Source organism: Charadrius vociferus, unplaced genomic scaffold (genome assembly GCF_000708025.1).
Source record: "Charadrius vociferus isolate BGI_N301 unplaced genomic scaffold, ASM70802v2 scaffold1077, whole genome shotgun sequence".
Classification (NCBI taxonomy): domain Eukaryota; kingdom Metazoa; phylum Chordata; class Aves; order Charadriiformes; family Charadriidae; genus Charadrius; species Charadrius vociferus.
This window is the reverse complement of record NW_009649168.1, coordinates 1,064,540-1,084,983: the sequence shown is the minus strand read 5'-3', so window position 1 is coordinate 1,084,983 and position 20,444 is coordinate 1,064,540. Positions and strand designations below refer to the sequence as shown.

At 50.7% G+C, this 20,444-nt stretch overlaps 2 protein-coding genes across 2 annotated transcripts in view; both read left to right on the top strand.

Annotated features, from left to right (window-relative positions):
• Positions 1-85, top strand: part of BCL2L15 (BCL2-like 15) — a 4,033-nt gene extending 3,948 nt beyond the window's left edge. The window contains exon 5 of the mRNA XM_009888448.1: positions 68-85. Within this exon, the coding sequence (XP_009886750.1) occupies positions 68-85 (18 nt within the window). The remainder of the gene's footprint in view (positions 1-67) is intronic.
• A 1,562-nt stretch (positions 86-1,647) lies between these two features.
• PTPN22 (protein tyrosine phosphatase, non-receptor type 22 (lymphoid)) lies at positions 1,648-19,333 on the top strand. Its single transcript, XM_009888447.1, has 21 exons — positions 1,648-1,785; positions 5,631-5,739; positions 6,570-6,646; positions 7,600-7,695; positions 8,079-8,117; positions 8,440-8,511; positions 8,606-8,665; positions 9,088-9,230; positions 9,678-9,744; positions 10,598-10,675; positions 11,219-11,311; positions 12,700-12,776; positions 13,594-14,305; positions 15,260-15,401; positions 15,543-15,673; positions 16,206-16,233; positions 16,646-16,726; positions 17,022-17,125; positions 17,760-17,790; positions 18,532-18,609; positions 19,269-19,333. Exons 1-21 carry the CDS (start codon positions 1,699-1,701, stop codon positions 19,331-19,333), a joined length of 2,370 nt encoding a protein of 789 aa, XP_009886749.1. The 5' UTR covers positions 1,648-1,698.
• The last annotated feature ends 1,111 nt before the right edge of the window (positions 19,334-20,444 follow it).

Here is a 20,444-nt window from a genome sequence, read left to right as displayed (position 1 = left end):
CTTTAAACCTGCTTTGAATTCTTTTTCTAAAACATATACACATGGTTTTTTTCTGTTTTCTTTTCAGGAGAACTTGGACAATTGAGAGAGAGGGCTATACTGCTCACCAGAAGGTGAAGATGGGATTTACATCAATTTAACCAGGAGAAATGCTGTTGTATTTCTTCAGGAGACTGCAAGAAATCTATGCATAAGGAACATGTAAAAGAGATTCTGTATCACTAAAAGCAAAAATTAATAAATGTTTATTCCTATTAATCCATTTTTCTTCTTGTGTTTCTCTTAAATTTAGCCATAAAAGTGGGCTTCACTCTTATTCAAGGTGTCTAGGTTAGTGCTTAGTGCCACAGACTCATCAGGTGAATACTTGTTTTAAACCACATTTCCATTAGTTATTCCAAAGATCCCTCTGTTCCTCTCAGGCGATTCAAAGTCTTATTTTTGCAAAATTAAAATTTTTCATTATTTTAAACTAAGCATGAGGGCTCTTTCAGAGTATCAGCAGACCTTTGCCTTTTAGCAGCTGGATACAGAAATCTTGGAGCTATTCTGTACCTCATCTGCAAGAAAACACAGCAGGGGGAATACATTTAATGACTCTAGTTATATTTGGAAAGAGAAACGGAATTGGTACAGCCAGTCTGAGGTCTTTGTGCAAAATGTGAGATACTGGAAAGATTGTGGTTGTGATTCCCATACGTTTTTGGTTTGGAGGGTTTGGAGGGTTGTTTGTTTTAGTTTAGTTTTGTTTAGTTTAGTTTTCCCCATTTCTGTGAGAAAAGAAAATGGGTGGCCTTAGAGAACTTTGCTCGATGCATCTCCTTCCCACTTCGGAATGACCTCCACTGTGCCCGATGGGATTTTGAGTGCCTCTAAGAGTCACTGAGAGTGGGTGAGGTGAGTTGGGCCAGCATAATTGTATTTCTGTAGTCTACTGGAGGCAGATTTGACCCTCTCTCCTGGCATAAGCTACCAGACGTGGGGAGTTGTGGCTGGAAGAGTTGACCTGAAGCACGTTGATGGGTCTTCTCTGTTCAGGAGAGGTTGTGCAGTTCGAGGGAGTAACGTGTGCCAGGCGGGTTCAGGTGCTCAGCATCTGCCTGAACTATTCCTTCAGAATATTTTGCAGGTAATGCGGAAAACAGGCTAAGTTATACATGTGAAGGGGAACTGTGGATTTTGCACAGTTTTAGGGGCGCAGCACATTCCGAGTCTGAAGCCTCCCCCGGCAGTGAAGCACAGCACTGGTCATGGGCGCTCGGCTGCTGCCCTCCGCCCCGGCAGTGCCGCTGCTGGCGATGGCCACACACGGTGCTTGAAGAAGTCAGATGTTGGGGTGCTCAGCCCCGGTCTGCAGTTCCTGACGGCCCTCCCGGCACGGTGCACGGGGAGCTGCTGCGCCCGCTGGAGGGACGCGGCGCCCGAGGGACCGGGGCAGCTCAGCTCCTGCCCGGCCAGCGCTGCCCAGCGAAGTGCGTGTGGATTTAAAAGGAGGCGCTAGGGGCCCAGGTTGTGTGTTTTGTTTTGTTATTTGACCGTGATATCTGCTACGTACTAATTTCCTTTAAGGGCTGTGATGAAGTCAGTAAACCACAGCCTGCTGCGAGCGCTCTCCGGGCTGGTGCTTTCCGCTGCGGCACACACTTGACATGTCCGTTCCCAGGTTCGGCAGGACAGTCACGCTCAGTCTCCGGCAACATGGACCAAAGGGAGATTCTGCTGCAAAACCTGGAAAGGGCCCGAGGCAAGAAACTCAACCGAGAAGAGTTTGTAGGCGAGTTTTTGGTAAGTTCGCTTAAGGCATGGCTCTGTGTCTTGGTTGATTTTAAAGGGAACTGCTCAGTCACTTCTCCTCAAACGGGGATGCGATCTGCATGTGACAATAAGATTTTCTATTAATTTTACAGCAGAAATAGACACAGGAGTTAACTGGGGTGAAGGAAATGTAAAGGCAGAAGAGTAATTTAATAGTTTGCTTTCAAAGTAAAACTGTCTGCTTTTTAAACAACTACCCGAGAGCTTCCTGTTTTCTGCGTTGCGAATGCACTTGTCAAGACGCAGTTTCGCTTCGCCTGGGGATAGAGACGGGGGAACAGTGAGGAATGTGGAGCCGCTGCCCCACTCCCCACTGCAATCTGTTCTGTCAGTGACACGCGGGTTCCCGTCGGGGGTCTCTGGTTGCTACTTGAGGCAGCTTTTCCTTTTCTCATTTCAAAGGAAGCCCCCGCGCTGCCTCGTGCTGCCCGCGGAGGGGGGGGCGGGTGCGCAGGTACACTGTCTGTGCACCCCAGACTGTTCCACCCCACCGGCTCCGGGCTCCTCATCCAGGCGTGAGGGGACGGCCATCTGAGAGCTGCACGGGCCGTTCCTCCGGTGCTGCGACGTGGAAGGGCTCGCGTGTCCTTTCGCAACGAGTGCGTGTGCTCTATGTCCAGCGGTGCTTCTGGCCCCGGTGGGCAATCAACTTCTTGTTCCCTAAAGGCAAAACTAGCAGAAAACGCTGATGGCTCTCACCTTGCCCTGCGTTGTGTCTGTCTGCTTGCGATCTGCGCAGTGCCCCGATCTGTGAGCGCTCTGGCGTCTTTTTGTTCATTTGGGTGGTGGGGGTGAGTCTCGGGTGGCAATCCACGGTCGCACTGGTGGCTGGTGACGGCTGCCGATCGATCAGCTAGGGGAATGCTGTCTGGGCTGCTCTGGGAAGCAAAGGCATTGTCCAGCTTAAGCGGGCAGAGGGAAGGGTAAAACTGGTACATCTGTGAGATCTGAGGAGTCTCAAACACCAGAATGACCACTGGCCCCGAGCTGCCCCTCCAGATAGGGGTCATGTCAGGCAGCGGTCTCCGGGGAAGGTGTAGGGGTTGCTTAGGAGTGCCCACGAGATCCAGCCCTGCGTTGTCATACCAGTGAGGACGGGAACTTCAAACAGTTGGGAAAAGCTTAGTGCTCGGTTTCCAGGCCTCTGGGTTGGAGGGAAGTGATTAATCGGAGCCTGCAGTGACGGTCTGTTGTTCCACGGAACAAAGTGCTCGCACAGGCTGCTGAATTTCCCCTCTCGCTGCTGCGCTGGAGCTGCACGGTGCTACGCGAGGCAGCAGGGCTGCGGAGCCCCGGTGCCTGCATGAGCTCTGGCAGCCAAATGCAGTTAATTTTCTGACCAAAACGGCAGGTAGAAGTGGTCAGGGCCGCGTTTCCTCCTGCACCGGGAAGAGGTCCTCCCAGGGTGGCCCGGGTCGTCGGCCACTGTGGCAAGTGCAGAAGCCTTAACGGGCAGTTGCGATGGCGTGCATTTCCAAACTTGGTAGAAATGTTCAATACTATTTCTCTACCCTAATGCCTCCCCTCTCTTTGTGTGAACAAGCATTTGTACATGCAAATTGTGGTGGTGTTACTGTAAATGATGGGGCTTTTTTGTTTGAGCCCCCTTTTCCCTTTTGTGCAGTCTCACAGCCAGAGTGTGATCCTTACTGCTCTCGCTTGCTTTCTCACATGCAGCCATTTCCCAGTTTTATGTCAGTTTACACAGGGACAGAAAAGTAAGGTGATTCAGAGCCTCAGCTATGAGAAGTCTGGCTCCGGTACTGAGTGATGCCCCTTCCACAAACGCTTTCCCTGTAAGATGGGGTCACCCTGGGACGGGCAGGGGGAGAACACAACCAGCACCAGAAGAGCTCAGGGGGTGACAGAGATGTGCAGTCTACAAAGCCCGTCCTGCTCCCACAGCCCCTATCACACTCTGCCTGCCCCCGTGTTCTTGATTAATTGCGGATTGTGCTGGGCCTCCCATACCTTCTCCCTCACTCATTCCATCCAGGTTGGTGAGATGCGACTCCTGTGGTGTTGTGTCTGGAGAGCAGCAGAATTTAGGGTTTAAAAATTGCAGTTTAGTGTTAAAAAACAGCAGCTCTGACTTGGATCTGAATTTGAATATTTGTGCACAGAACTACTGCGGAGATGAGATCCACGTTGCTGCATGTACTGTTTATCCACGGTATTGCTGAGGGGCTGCTTGGCTCGATCAAATACGTATGAGCTGCAAACCCTCCAGCTCCTGCCGCGGCCATTTGGCAAACATCGCTGAGTAGCCTGATGCCCACAGGCACTGAAGGGTGTCGCGTCCGTCCCGGCGGGCGCTGGAGTGGGCTGGAGTCCAGGGGTTTCGCAGCTCTCGCAGCTGCCGGTACATTGGGTCTGCAGTGAGGAAGGACAGGGGACGGGACTCTCAAAACTGGACAGGAGCTTTTGGGAGAGTGTAAATGCAGAGGCTTATGAGCTCCCATGGGAAGGTCAGTGGTGACCCGACCCTTGAAGAAATTTATGGTGAGCACCCAAAAATCGGCACCCTGAAACCGTCAGGACTCCTGCGATTCCCACTCACATGCTGTCATGCCAGAGCTGCAGCCCCTGAACCCTCGGGCGCGCTGGGGAGGGCTTTGCCGGTACCGGGAGGAGGGACTGCCACCTCCTCCACGCCGACCCCTTGGCCACCACGTTGTTTTGCTTTGGCGACCCCGAGACCAGTGAGCTGTTTTTCCCCACACTGTGAGTGACTGAGACACCGTTCCCACTTCAGAGACGCAGGTGGGTCACCATGAGGTGCACACGAGGCACGAGAAACCCTCCCGCCTTGCATCTCAGCTGTGCCCGTGGTCCCTTCCCTTTGCGTCTCACCCCTGCACACCCTCCTGTAAAGGCCTATGATCCTGAGTGTCCTCCTCTGTCAGCCCGATTCCCTGGACCGCAGCAGTGATGTCCAGGAGAAGGGTGGTGGGAAAGGGAGACTTGCCCTTCAGAGTGTCAAACCATACAGACACTGGTTAGAGAAATGGCCTTTTCTTTTAAATCAAAAGCACCCTTTGGTGGTTAGGTAGACAAAAACTTATGAAAGAAAAAATACAGCAAGAACAGCGCTTTCAATGTTGATGGTAACAAACATCATGTGTTGCTTAGAAGCTGATGACAGTGAAATAAAATGCTATGGTTTGGCAGGAAAAAAATGCTTGAACTCTCCAGGAGTGCTGCGGCTTTACCCTGGAAATGAAAGAGATGAGAGATCCATACCCTGAGGGTCTATCCTAGGACTCCTTCTCCTTTTTCTTTCATCAGTGCATGTAGCTACTTTGCTCCAATTGCTTGTGCTCCTTCAGTTGCTTGAGTGCTGCTGTTTGCAGCTGCAGATGGGAGTGTCTTTACCGAAGTGAGAAAAAACAATTGATTCATTTGTCTTTTCTGATATAATTTTTTACAGGTCATTTAACATTTTTACTCCTCTTATCTGGGTGCCATTTACACTGAGAATGGTTCCCCTGTGTCTCACTTATTTGTGAGGGCGATGCTTTATCTGCTGCATAAACGCACCATTCCACTTCAGCAGCCCGTGTGCCCGTGCCCCATGTGGGCACTGCCTCAGCACACACTTTCCATTCTTCAGAAGCCTGTGCTGGGGCTCTCAGGTGGCTTCTGTCTCTCTTCTTGCTCTGAGTACCTTCAGAGAAGCCACTCAGGAAAGAATTAATGGTGCAGACCTTGCTTTGCGGTAGTGAACCTGACCCCTAGAGACCTTCACGAGCACTCTCTAGTACTGTGTTGTATGTAGCGTGTCTGCTGTAATTTGTTCCATTCTTTTATCACAGAAGCTGAAAAGGCAGTCAACAAAGTACAGATCGGATAAAATCTACCCTACAGCAGCATCTGAGCAACCAGAGAACATCAAGAAGAACAGATACAAGGACATCTTACCCTGTAGGTTGGAAATGGCAAATGTTCCTATTCAGCCCTTTTTTTGTGCTAGTTTGAGTCTGTCCTCTCCCTCCAGCATCTGCCCGTGCAGTTGCTCACGTGTGGGCATATCACTGTCAGTTGGGCCTGAATTCTGCTGGTCAGAGTTAGGGCTTCATCTTTGACTGTTGCACTGCATGCTCTGGAAGACTTTGGTGTGTATTTTCTACAGACAGCAGAACTTCTGTTCATTAGGAAGCACATCCTCTGATGGTTGTCCTCGCAAGCTTTCTGGGTAGTATTGCAACACGAGCGAGGCCTTGTCGAGAATGGCTTTGGACAAAGATGTCTCCATGACGTACAGGGCGGACTACTGTTAAAAACCGTTGTGGCTTGTCCTGGCTTGGTGCAGTAGTCTGCAAAGAAAAGTCTGTCCTAGGATCAGAGCAGACCGTCCCTTTCATCCATTCCAGCTTGAAAAATAATCGATCTAAACCCACACACCTCATCCCAGCCTGTAAGACGGAGTGCAGGTGATTCTAGGCTTGGCTTGCTGCATGGGCAGAGGAGACTGGTGTTGTGCTGGGGCAGCGGCAGCATCTGCAGGTCTTGCCTAAGCCCTCACCACCACCCCGAAAGAGGGTTTGCCAGTCTCCGCCTGCGCGCAGGCAACGGCAGCTCCGCGCAGGGCTGTCAGTGGGTGCAGGAGGCGGCTTGCGCGGCCACTCATCTGTTCTGGGATGAGCTCTCTGATGTATGTGCTTCTCCAAAGCACCTTGTGCTGCAGTCCGAGGGACTCAACCACCATGAAAGACAAACAGTAACTGCTGCTGCTTCTGCTTTTGTGCCCGCAGTTGACCACAGCAGAGTGGAGTTATCCCTGATCACATCGGATGCAGATTCTCATTACATCAATGCCAACTTCATCAAGGTATTGCTTCTCTCATGGTGTTCTCCCGTGCAGAGGTGTTTGTAGCAGCTGTTAGTGCTGCCTGGTTGAGTTGTGCCAGCAGGAGCGGGTCCTGTGTCTGTGGTGAGTGAAAGGACTATGCAGTAGTTTCTGGGCTGTGCTTGAGGCAAATCGATGTAAAGAAAACGTGTACAATCAGTGAGTCCCTCACAAACAGCCCGTGCAGCACACGGGCACCCGGCTGGAGGGCAACAGGCGTGTGCTCACGTCGGGGCGAGCGGTGGAACAGTTTGTGGCTCACAGCCCGACTTCCTCGTCGCCGTCACTGCCTTTGGTGGGTGACAGTGATGCAAAACTGCCTGTGGCCAGAATCGCCTTACCTGGAACCAGTGCACAGGCAGGAAGCCCTGCACGGCAGCACAGCTGAGACCCACTGCAGCGGCGAGCACAGGGCAGGTCAGCGCAGGACGGTTCTCCCCCAGGAGCTCCACGTGTTTTGGAACTTCTCTGTGCTCACAACCCTTCTCTGATAGATAGGTCGGAAGGTTTCCTTCATTCCCCACCACGATGGCTGAGGGCTCTGTGTAACCTGTCTGCAGAAGAACAGACCTTCACAAGGGGATCGCGGTTTGTTCTTTGGCCAACAGCCGCCGATGTGCCAAGCTGCACGCTGCAGAGCTGGATCAGCTGTTGCAACATCACCTCCAGGCTCTCAAACGCACTGGTAGTCTCTGGGAGCAGATCTCACCTCAAGCCCAGCTCCCTGGCTCGCATCTGCCTTTGGAGGGTTTGCACACCATTGGTTTCTGGTCGCTTAATTTAATATAAGGGCCTAAAATTTAACTATATAAAAGCCCTTCTAAATCTTGAGTGGTCTCATTGAGTAGAATTAAGATTGAGAAAGAGGGATGACTTTATTTCTGCTGATGAACTATGCAAAGATGTCTCCATGTCTGATTTGAATGCTGTTTTAGGGCGTCTATGGGCCAAGAGCATACATTGCAACCCAAGGTCCTCTCCCCACTACTGTCATTGACTTTTGGAGGATGATTTGGGAGTACGAAGTGCTGGTAAGGTGCAGATTTATATACCTTAAAAAAAAAAAAAAAAGTTTTCCATACAGCCAGCCAAAAGTCCTTTTTGACTAATCAGACAGTGGGAGTGTCAGGGTTTTACTCCACATGTTGTGTGTGCCCCGCATCCTTCCCGTGAGCCTTCTCCACACTCATGCTGAGACAGGATTCAGCTCACGGCTGCCTCTGCATTCTGAGTGGGAAAGGTCCTCGTGCCCAGGCTGTGGATGATGTCCCCAGTTTGATTTGCCTGGCAGCCCGGGACTCTGGGGAAGGCAGCCCACAGACCTTCCTCATTGCTGATAAATACCCGCAAGTGATTTTGCTGCCCGGATGAGAAACCCGTGTTCAGGCTTTTCTAATGAACCTTCTCTCTGCAGGTTGTGGTCATGGCTTGTATGGAGTTCGAAATGGGAAAGGTGAGTAACATGTCAGAGGTGGCCTCTGCTGTGGCAGTGCCAGGGCAGGGTGGAGAGAGGCGGATTTTTATTAAATCTCATTAGCGACAGTGAGTTTCTGTTTGACACGGGATGTCTCCCGAGTCTCCAGCTACAGATGCTTAAACCGTTCCCAGCAGTGTAGCTGGACTCTTTGGGAGGGGGAACCAGCACCGCGGGCTCCAGGGAAGGGGAGGCTGGAGCTGGGCGGCAGCAAGAGCCGAGTTTGTCTGGCGAGTGAGAGCGGAGACAGTGCGGGTGGGCTGGTGGTGAATAACCAGACGTGTCCTGCTTCTCGCAACAGAAGAAGTGTGAGCGGTACTGGGCAGAGGTGGGCGTCTCTCCCCTGCAGTGTGGTCCTTTTTCCATTGCCTGCGTGAGTACAGCTGCCGCGGGCACCGTGTCGCACCACGTGCGCTGGAAACTCGCGTCATCTGCAGAAAATGTGACTCTAACTTCTTGTTCTGCAGGAGGCTGAAGAGAAGAAAAATGAGTATGTGATTAGGACTTTAAAGGTGACCCTGAATGAGGTAAGTAGGAAAGACCAAGGCAGGAAATGCATTTAGCTAGCTTTATTATATAAATAATATATTCAAATATGCACACTTTGTGCAGAAAATTTTATGGCGCTCAGCCTGCTATTTTAGATTTGGGAGTAGCTGAAGGCATGAAGAAAGTAAAAAATTAATTGACTCAGACCTCAGTTTCTGGAGCTGTTTGTCAGTTGTGGCAAATCAGACCCTGGGTGAGGCCAACAGGTAACATCAAAAATGCCCCCGAAGGGCAATGCTCCTTTTGTAGCAAGACCATCTGCAAGCTGCGCCTCTAGCCTTTGGCTCCCGATGCAGACGGGAACTGGCGACGTCCGCAGTGCGACAGCTTCCCCTTGCTGTGCCGACGTCCCCTCGGTGGGGCAGGCCGGCCCGGACCCTGCAGCGCCCTTCTCTTGCAGGAGAGCCGCACCGTCCACCAGTTCCACTATAAAAACTGGCCGGACCACGACGTCCCCTCGTCCATTGACCCCATCCTGGAGCTCATCTCTGAGATTCGCCGCTACCAGCCGGACGACAGCGTCCCCATCTGCATCCACTGCAGGTGGGTGAGCCGGTGACTGCGTCACCCGTGCACCGTCCGTTGCCATTGCTCCCCTCCCCATCCCAATGTGAACTGCCCCGGAAGGGCTGCCGGACCTCGGCCCCCCGCGCTCTCACTTCCCGAGCGGCCGCAGCGGGGTGGAGCCCGGCAAGCCTGCATCCACGCTCCTCTCGTAGGAAGTCCTCGGGCAAAGGTGTCCTCTGAGGACAGCTGGCACGGCCGGGTGGCAGGGAAGGAGGGGGTGGCAGGGAAGAAGGAGGGGGTGGCGGGTGGTCCGTGGGGGGCGGATGAAGCCGCAGCGGGGCTGTGGTGCAGGTCTGCACCCTCCGCCGTGCAGGATGGGAGGGTACGGGAGGCTGTGGATCTCTTTTAAATAACCTTGTCAGAAAATACAGCATTCCCGTCCCCCGACCTCTGCTAGCGACCCTGCTGTGGCTGTCGTTGCAGTGCCGGCTGCGGGAGAACAGGAGTCATCTGTGTGATCGACTACACCCAGAAGCTGCTGAAGGACGGAGTGAGTGTCAGCCCGGTCTGCGCCTTCAAATATCTCCCGCATGCAGCACTGCCGCATCTCTCTGTCTCTCCTTCACCTTCTCTCTGCCCTTACTCTCCTTTGCCCCCTCTGACTGTGCGCAGATGTATTTTGGATGACAGCGGTGAGTGGGAGTCCCCACAGCCTGACTGGAGAGCAGCACTGGCCAAACCGCTGACATGCCATTCCCAGTTTGTGCCGCTTCTCTCTCTTTAGGCTCTGCATCACCCGTGCACCGTCCGTTGCCATTGCTCCCCTCCCCATCCCAATGCGAACTGCCCCGATGTTTGTACCGATGGGGCAGATTCTCCCTCCCATTGCTCCCTCTGGCAGGACCTGCACATCACGGAGCCCAGCTCCGCACTGCCCTGCAGTCTTCAATACGACTTTGCTGTCTATTTGTCTTTCTGCACTTAAGCATCAGACATCCAGCGTTTCCAAATGAACACCTTGCTTTACTCTGACTCTTCAATAACAATGCCCGTGAAGTAAGGCCTGGCCTTGCGGCACGTCGCTGGGACGCGGAGGAGCGGCTGCTTTCTGTACCGCAGCATCCCTCAACCCACGGATCCGGGAAAGGGGTCTCTTGTCCTTCATGCTATTCACAGCTGCCACTAGTGCTGTTAGGAAAAGGGTATTTTCTGTGGAGTACAAGACAGGAGAGAGGAGGCAACCTGGTTCATAATAAAAAATAGCACTTTAAGCAGGTCCTTTGTTTGAAGTTCTTCCAGTAGCAGGCCTGAATTTCGAATACTGCTCTAAACTGTGTCACAACTTGGAAGCTGATTGGAGTCAGACTTCTCTATAATTTTTCGTCTTTTCTCTTTCTTGCAAGATTGTTCCAGTGAACTTCAGTATTTTCAGTCTGATCCAGGAAATGCGCACGCAAAGGCCTTCCATAGTGCAGACCAAGGTATGTTCAGGAAATTTCGCCAACCGGTATACTGTCCGTACTGGGACGTCAGCTGTTCCCCCGGGGGGTTCGCAGTTGGGAGACACAGAGCGGTTGTGCTGCTGGGAACTGGGCTGTGTGGACATTCTGTAAGGTCCCTTTTCTGAACAGAAGAATGATTTTGCAAAAAGGAATTTGGTAGCTGACCGTTTCCTTGCAGACAGCTGGAGCAGCTTAGTGCTTGCAGTCTGATTTATCGAACGCTTATGCTGTGAAACAAGGGACTGTCCAGGAAACAAAGTGGGAACTCCTCTCAGCTGAGATAGACTGAAGAGGAAGCCCAATGCAGAACAGCGTTACTTGTGCACCCAAAAAAACCCCAAACCCTTCAGTCTGAACCCTTTGAAAGTTGTGGCTTCTACCTCTTCTGAGAATTTCCCCTGCCAATGGACCGGAAAGTGGTAGCTTCTCTCAGGGGCTGATGCTTGATTTGGGTAACAGGTGACCATTTGCAAGTCCTGCAGGTGCTGGTGCTCATGTCTGCTTTATCTGTCTGGAACGCAGGAGCAGTATGAGCTGGTTTATGATGCGGTGATTGAGCTCTTCAGAAGGCAGATTAAAGCACTCGATGCCCAGGAAGATTCTGCTGCTTCACAGGTAAAAGTGCCCAGGACACACACAGTGCCTCCTGCAGCCTCGGGCATGCCAGCTCCACCACAGGGTCCTGGTGATGGAATGAATCCCCCTGCTTTCTGCTACCCCCGATGCCCAAACTGAGCCTCTTTTCATGTTAACCCATGAGAATTCAGCTGTTTCCCTGAACGTGCAATGCCTATCACAGGATTTGGCCCCAAGCAAGAGCTAAATTTCTTTGAGTCTCAAAAGCATTTTCTATATACTTTTATAATTGTTTAATGTAATGAGTGGCTAGAAAAGCACCAACTTTCTACAGTTGCGGCTGATTTCCACGTGGACGTGCCAGCAAAACTTGTCTTCATGGAGAGCTTGCAAGCAACAGCATGACTTCCATTGTAGGTGGGGAAGGTGGGCACAGCAGGCGGGATGGCTGAAAGCGCAACAGGGTGGTATCCCAGAGAGGTAATCAGCGCTGCAGCCTCTCTGCGGGAGAGAGGAGGCTAAAATAGCTTGTGGAAAAAACACGTCAAATCTTTCAAATCTGATACACCTCAGAGGAAAAACAATGTAGTCTTGGTATGAAGTTGCATGTAAACAGGAACATCCAAGACATCCATGGTTAAGCTTTCCTTCGCTCTTGCTGTTCGTCCACAACTGCTGGCGTGAACCTTGCCTTTCCTGCATAGCTGTGCGCAGTCTGGCTGAAGTAAACGCATCGCCATTCTTAGGCAAAGGCTGAAAGGTTACAATTAGCTGATTTTGCCAGGAGCTCTTGTCTAAAGAATTGGGAACAGGATCCTGAGATGGGACTCGTACCTCAGTTTTGCTGTAGGATTTGCAGGATGTTCCAAGCCAGAGCTGAGCAAGAAAAGAGCTGGAAAGAGCCTCTTTCTGTGTGTTGGGGACAGTCTGTAAGCAAAGGAGAGGCAAGGCTCAGTTGATAGAAAATGCAGAAAACGGTTCAAGTCCGGATGTGGTTTTGTAGCTCCTGGCCAAACCTCTCGCCCGCCTAAACCTCACTGCCCTCCGAGAGCACTCTGCAGGGCTTGGGGGATGGTCACGTCCTGAAGTGTCACAGCTGAAACCAGGCTGAATGCCCGCCTGGCGTCCTGAGGACAGAGCTGTGGCGTCCTGAGGACAGAGCCGTTCTGCAGCTGTTTGGAGCAGCCGGATGGTTGCACGGCTCACTGGACTCTCGTTTCACACAGGTGCTGACGGGAATTGCTGCTCAGGAGGTTCTGTCCTCAGTTTTCCGCTCCAACTTGGTGTTTTCAAGTTGGTGTTTGTCATTTCCAAACTGCATTAACAATTAAGAGTAGTTGGCACAAATTCCAGCTCCTGAAATAGCATGTTTGTGTTCTTTGCATTCTTTCTCCTCACTCTTGTTTTCTAACCTTTTCTTTCACTAGGTACAAACAAGGCCTCCTGTAGCCAAGCCACTTCTGACTCCAGTGGAAGATATTTATTCTCTGAGACTACTCACCTGGTAAGGCCATGGCACGAGTGTCCCCTGGGTTAATATTCTCAGTCACCCATACGATTTCAGGAAGATGCATTTTTTAATGTGTCCTTTGTGACACACTTCTGTTTGAACGTTGCATTTCATTTGTCAGGAGGATCTGCTGCCTGCCTTGAGTCCCACTGACTCTCACATTTGTTCCTAATTCTCTTCTCACTGATGAGACTGAGTCTCAGCCTCTTCCCCACATGCCATTATCTGTCCCCTCTTCAGCCCTCGGGTCTGTTTCATGTTGTGCTTACACAATGTTCCATGTACGAACCGACAACACGTCACAGGGCGGCATAAAAGAAGGGTGATGCAGCTGGAGACAGCCCAGCGCGGGTTCATCTCAGCCCTCTGCCTGGAGCTGTGCGCCCTGCGGGTACCCCCGACCGGTCCCATCTCTCACCCGCACGTCCCAGTCCGGTGCCTCGTGCTGTGGGAAGAGCACACCTGAGTCTGCCTTCCCGACACGGGCAGCTTCATGGGGTGGTGGGATATTTCTGTGGGCGTGTTTTGGTTTGCAGTGTCTGCTTTCTGTAAATAATTTTGCTTTTTGGCATAGTCCGCCCTGAGGGTGTAGTTTACCCGTGTAAAGGGGCCTCCTCTGTTCCCCGCTTAATGGTGTTCGAATGGCGCACCATGGTGCGCAGTCCTTCCCTGTGCTCCTTGCTTAAGGCTGAACGGCGCTCTGCGTTCCTGGATCTGCTCTTAGGAGCTGTGTTGTGGGGCCATGTTAGGAGGCAAACAGATTTCTCAGTGCTAAATGGCTTTGACTTCACATCGCGGTGCTTCATTGCAGCTCGGAGCCAGAGGAAAAGGATGCGCACCAAGGTCTTTCTCCGGTGGTACAAAGCAAAGCCTCCCTGACATCGTGGTCGGCCGCGGGAGTACGCGACAGCTCTGGACGCAGCATCCCGCCCATCAGACAGGCCATCTCCTTTGGCACATTGAACTTCATCAACTGCAGGAAGGCAGCGGCCGCTGAGCAGCGGGGTGCTGGGGATGCTCTTCACAAACACCGCAGTCTGGAGTTCAACAGCATCTCCCCCGAGCAGCTGCTCCTCAGCCTGGAACTGAAGGGAGCGGGCAGGAGGACGCCCGGTGGCAGAGCACCCCTGACACGGACTGCATCGACCCCTTTTGCGCTGGCGCAGCGGGGAGAAGGCTGGGAATGGGATGGAGGGGACGCAAAGCCTGTGTTGAATTCCCAGTTGCCGAACACCGGCTACTCAAGCTTTCAGGTGAAGCAGCAGGACGGATTTTCCCCCGTTGAGCTGAACCACTTGAGCCGAGCTGTGGATGACCCCCCAAGCCGCAGGAAACACGGGCAGTGTCCTCACCCTTACTGCTGCTCAGCAGAAGACCCCTACTTCTCTTCGCTCTCCCCAGATGACCCCGTGTCCCCGCTGTTTGCTGAGTGCTCCGTGGAGGGGCAGGACGCGCTTCTCCCTTCCCGCGCTGGGAGCGCCCCACCGCAGCCCGCCATGGACGGCTCCCCACCGCCCGGGATGGTGTCCCACCACGCTCCCACGCTGCATGACGAGAGGAAATCCACCCCAAGTAAGTGGTGCAGCGCTGTGACGAGCTGGGCGCAGTGGCTCGGGATTGCGGCGTGCGGGAGGGAGTGGCGCGTGCTGTCCTTCGGCATCCAGCGCCATAGCTGCTCCTCGGGACTGCGTTCCCACAGGAGCTGAGGGAGCAACTGGTCTTATCCTCACACTCGTTTCATCCTGCCTTAAATTTTTCCCCTGAAAATAAACAACATTTTTAGAACAGCATGATTTTGGGTTTCGCATCACACAGCCGCTCTGGACCCCGGTAGGGCTCTCAGGAAGGCAGGGACTGGTGCTGACTAATTCTTAAAACGAGGTGCTCCAAGAAGCACTCAGAAAGCTCCCAGAATTGGTTTTCTCTGAGCAGATAGTTTCCAGGTCAAAAAACACTCCTTTCTGCAGAGTGTCGTGTGTCGTGACATCCTACTGAGGCTGAGAGAACCAGGACTTCAACATTAGTGTTTTACCAGATCTGTAGCCCTAAAACCATCACCCGCCATATGAAGAAGGCAGCTCTGGTCAGTCCTGGCCCAGTCGGACATTTCCCATTGTCTGCAGCTTTGGCATTTGCTCAGCTTTGTCCTGCTCAGAATCAGTGTCACAAAACGGCGCTCCTTGTCTGGTGGCTGCAGACTGCGGGAGGGTGACGGGAGCTGCAGCAGCAGCCAAGCAGCAGCGGCACCGCCGGCGGTGAGCCTGGCGCCGCGCTGGGGCGCGCTCCTCGTTTTCCCCTGTGCAACGGGAACTCCGCTGCTGACACTGCTGGGGTCTGCCCGTGGGGCCACGCAGCTGGCGGCGGCTGAATCGGTGCTGAGGACTATTTGGATTTTTAACTTTGGTTCAGAGGTGTTTTACCATCATCTCTGGTGCGCGGCTGGGCAAGGGCAGTCAGCTCTCGGAGTCTCTGCAAAGGTCTGCGGTTCTCCCGTGTCGTGCCACGCAGCTAATCTGCCCATGTCTCCCCAATTAGCCACCCTGCCACTGCCCAGCGATGATGACCCTCCGCCCCTGCCCGAGCGAACCCCCGAGTCCTTTATTGTGGCCGATGAATCTGGTAAGTGGGCTTAACAAAGCCGGGCCGAGCCGTGCTCGGAGGGCTCTCCCCGTGTCTGTGTGGTGCCGTAGCATCCAGCAGCGCCTCTGCTCTGGCTGCCTGCGTTGGGAAACGACATCTCCTCTGTTCAATTGTTTCTAGGACAATTCCCTCTGGCCACTTCTGATTTTCAGCTTCCAGCCAGAAATACAAATATCGGAACCTCTTTGGAGTGGAGTGGTGAGTCTCACTCAGAGGTGTTTAATGACCCAGTGAGACTGAGACCATTTAAGGTACGTAAGTGGCTTTTTATCTCTTCTCCAGCACTATCACTATGCCAATTTCCGTACCGTGTTTCCTTCTGTGAGAAAGACCCTAGTTTTGGCACTGTGTACTTTCCATAAATTACTTCAGGGTTCAAGACCGGGAGCTCAGTCAGGCTCATCTTTATCAACATTTACTTTACTTCAAACATTATTTTTTGGGGTCCTAAGTCCCATAAAAGGTAGTAAAAATATTTTCCCTTTTAGAGAAGGATAATGAAGACAGGAACTTTGTGGTCCGTTGAGGTTCACACCGCCCTGTGGAATAGGCAGGAGCTGAACCAAATTTAGGCGTCTCTTGATCATCCCGTAGTTGAATTATAGCTTTGTAAAGTGAAACAATAAGGTGTAAGTCTATCTTCCATTACATGAGCGTGGAGGTGTGTGTGGGAGGGTGTTTGCACAGAACATCATTTCCTCATCTTCTCCGGCTTGCTTGTGCGCACGAGAACGACATTTCGCTGTGGGAATTTCAAATACCTTCCTTGTGTTTTGTTTCCAGAGCATGAAGCTTCGGAGCCCAAAACCAGGTATCAGTTTAATGCTGGGATAAACTATCTTTGGAAATAAGTTCTGCTTTTTACTGAAGCTGCTTTACCGTATTTAGTAAATGTCTTTAGGATCTGTGCTCAGTCCAATGGAAATTTTGTGTTGCTAAATAGTTCTGCAACTGAATAGTTCTAAACAGAACTGGACAGTTCTGCAACCAAACGAACTGGTAGTTCTGTATTTCCTCATCAGCTCCTGCCTCACCCTTGTGTGATGATGTTCCTTGCAGCCTCCTCACGCTAAGGGTTGTCACATCTTTTGCTGCATGTTGTGTGCTTCCTTTGAGACGACTGACGCATGCCGGTTAAAGTACTGTGGACCTCTCAGTGAACTGAGAGAAAGAGAGAGAGATCTAAAGCTAGGTAACCAACTCTCTTATTTTTGCTTCCTTAGAGACAGCCCAGGATCGCTCTAACTCTCCTCCTCCACTTCCTGAAAGAACCCCACAGTCATTTGTTCTTGCTGATGCAGCAAGTAAGTGATAAGTTATTTTCTCGGCATGTTGCTGAGATTTTATGCTTACACTTAAACCTGTAGCTAGCCAAGGAGATCGTGGCCCACTTGTTCAAAGCATCACCAATGGCACTGCTTCAGGACTTAACTGCAGGAGAGTTCAGCAGGTATAAAGAAAGTAAACACAACTAGGGGACCTGCTGGAAATTTCTAGAACTGCTGCATTAGAGGAAATGAAAAGCAACAACAAAGCACTTAGAAAAAAGCAAAAGGATTCTTGAATGACCACTGAACATGTTCTGATGTGTGTTCTCAGGTCTGCAGCCTGCTGCGAGAAATTCGGTGAGTCTTCCAGGCTTGGAGAACGATGCTTCTGAAGCATGGTCGAAAGAGCCTACGAAATGCTTCAGGAGAAGCAAGGTAAAAGAAAGAAGACAAAACAAAAGCTATTGCAAAAGGAGGGAGTGAGAAGAGATTGTTCTAGTTACTGCTATCGCTACTTTCTCACTGCAAACTTTGTGAAAATTGCCTGTTTTGAGACCACTCGTACCTCGGGCAAGGAAACGACCCATGAAAATATTCTGTTGTAGAACTGCGAACCAAAGCACTGTCTGCAGCAGACCAGAGTAAGACAGCCATACCCGTGTGAACGGTTGTGCCTCGGCACTCCGTCGCCCCAAGTGCCAGTTCCTCTTGGAAAAAGTTGCTCGAGTGGAGTCTTAATTCCTGTGTAGGACAGACTCTGCTCCTCACCAGTCTCCTCTTGTTGGGGCACCAGTTAATTATCCTCATGAGCAATTGTACTCGGGGATGTTATGGTTGAGCAGAAAAGCATTTGAGGAAAACAGAATAATTCACGCTGGAGGCATTCAGGTTGGCTAGAGAAAAGGCAGAGACAGTGTGAATGGCAGAAGTCTGCACTGCAGTCTAGGCACGATATTAGGAGATGCGATACATGTGTATTTACCAGTGAATTCCCTTTGTCATAGTAGCTGATGTACTGCTTGCTACATTTTTTTTCCAACAAGCTGCCTTTTTTCTTTTTCCCCTACAGAGCTTGAAAATATTGAAAAATGTGAGAAAGAGTAAGTCTTTCAGGCTAACGTGCATCTTCCTGATGGCTTTAAGCAAGTACATAAAGAAGTATGTGGGACTGAATTTCCAAGAACCTGAAGCTGTCAGTGTGAAACGCGCTGCGCGCCTGCCCACTTTGCAGCAGGAAGGCAGAGCTGCGCTGGCTAGCTGAGCGCCGTCTCACCTCGACAGCAACAGTTGTTTTAGGAGTATAATAAGGGTGCTGTGGCGCCCCTGTAATGCCCTTTGGGTACCTTGGGGACAGCTCCAGCATACCCCAATTACCAAATTCTCCAGGTCATTCAAACCAGTGTCGTGGGACAAATACCTAAAAATGGGGGACAGGGGTGCTGTGGGGAATGTCAGCCCCATCCTGGATTCTGCCCAGTCTATATGGAGCATAAATAAGCAGTTTCTCATCGAGTTGCCTTTGATCTAAAGTTAAGATGCTTATCTTGATAACAGGACTGCTAAAAACCGTTTAAAGCACTTCTGAGAAAACATTTTCCCAGAGGATTGCACTGCAGTAGTACACTCGCTCCCTGCTACGAGCAAATAATGTCGTTAGAACTGTGGCATTGAAGCTCTGCTAGCGTGGAAAGTAGTTAACTTTGCCTTGTGCTGAAACAGCATCCGTGCCCAGTGCTGCCGCGCGCGTGGCAGTATGTGTCTTCCCACAGGCGTGTCCAAGTCCAGCTCTTCAGGGAATTACCACAGTGACTAACTGCTTCAGTCTGATTTTTTATTTCTAGGCATGAGTAGTCCATCTTCACTGACCAAACCATCAGAATCTGCCCCATCAAACCATCTGAGGTCTTTCCTTAACTTTGGTATGTTTTTGTCTTTATGTTTTGGTGTGGGAAGTACCTGGTTTTTTCAAAGTCTGAATGCAGGTACCAGGCTGAATGCGAACAAATTACAAACGTTACACATAATGCTTACTATTTTTTACACATTTACAACTTTATTCACAAATTATTTAAAGAACAGGCAAGAATGGAAAACACAAACCCCGAAACTTACTCTGACACGTTTCTCAGTGTGTGAAGAGTCTGAAGCATGTATTTGGCTTTCCTGTGTCTGAAAGCCTTTATGTGGCAACAGAGACAGCAGAAGATGAAGACAAAGCCGCAGCGTGGCCACGAAGCTGCTGCCTTATGTCTTGTAATATGGCAGAGGAGAAATACCGCGTTTTCCATTTTAAATTCTTCTACTAGAGAGTAGTCATTTATTAGATTAGGCATAAAATCTAGTTATCTTGATATTCACGCCATAATGACAGTATCTGTTAGATAGACACGTTCATAGACTGTTTTTGCACCAGCTGACTTACAACTACAGGATGTTGCTTTAAGTCTACTGTATCTTAAAGTCTGGGAAAGAACTGAAATTACAAGTATTTTCAAATACCGTATTGTCTTAAGGAATTACATAATTGACATCTGTAACATCCAGAATTTGTTGCATTAAAAAAAATATTTCTTTCTAGGCTTTGCAAATCGATTTTCAAAACCTAAAGGACCAAGAAACCCACCACCAGCATGGAATATTTAGATACATTTTACAGATTTGGCATTACAGATTTGTGAAGTCCTTCTGATTTGCCTCGAGCGTCCATCCCAGTAAGGTTTCCAACAAAATAAGTACATCAAAAGCTGCTGCATGATATTTGCGGCTCAGGCACCACTTGCACATTCTTCATCAACTGAAGTTTTGAAGTAAAGAAGAATATAGAAGTACCAGCAGCTAAGCACTATCAGTTGATTTACAACAGGATGGAAACTAAAACCAGGAATAGGTATTTTATCCTAAGGAGGGATACGTTTTTGTTGTGTTTCGGAATGTACTCACTTCAAAAGGATGCATTTGAGCTTTCTGAAACAAAGCAATGGAAACTGGTGATGGGATCCAGCAAAGACTACTGAGTGATGTGGAAGGCCAACGGAGCGGACCAAAGAGAACAAGACTCTGGATCGTCCAGACACAGCGTCTGTGTAACCTCACTCACGTGCGTAGGTCTGCTGTAATCAAAGACTCGCACTTCCTTACACGTTTACATTATTTGGACTAAAAGAGAATTAGCATCTCAGGTTTTAGAAATCATTTTAAGGTCTTCTTCATCTGTGCAAACCAGGTCATTTGTCTAGATCTTTCGTCAGCAAGACTAAGATGCTGACTGATCATGTAGAAACTAAACCAGCGTAACAGACCGCAGAATTCGCTGACCCAACTGCCCTCCCTAGCTGAAAAAATCCCAAACCAAACCACCACCACAGCAAGCAAAATATCATTGGATTTTTAAAGCAATGGTGGTTTCAAGGATTTGTGACTCTCCAGCACAAAATTTCAGATGGGTATCTCAGAAGACGAGATTTCTAGAGATTCCTCACCAGATTCCACTGCTATTTACATCCTCGGTGGGGAGGGACAAAGATGTTGAAAGCAGCTTTATATGATTATTTTCCTGTAGAGACAGAAAAACAGAGAGGGACTGGGGGAATGTGGTCGAGAGAGGAATCTCCTGACCACTGCCGGAACGGAGAACTCCGGCGGGCTTTAAGCCGCTGTTGCCGGAGCGGCGCCTAAGGCGGCCCAGACGGCGCCTGCTCCTCCCGCAGCAGCAGAGACCGACCCGGTCCGTACCTACTCCGCACTCCCGCTCCGA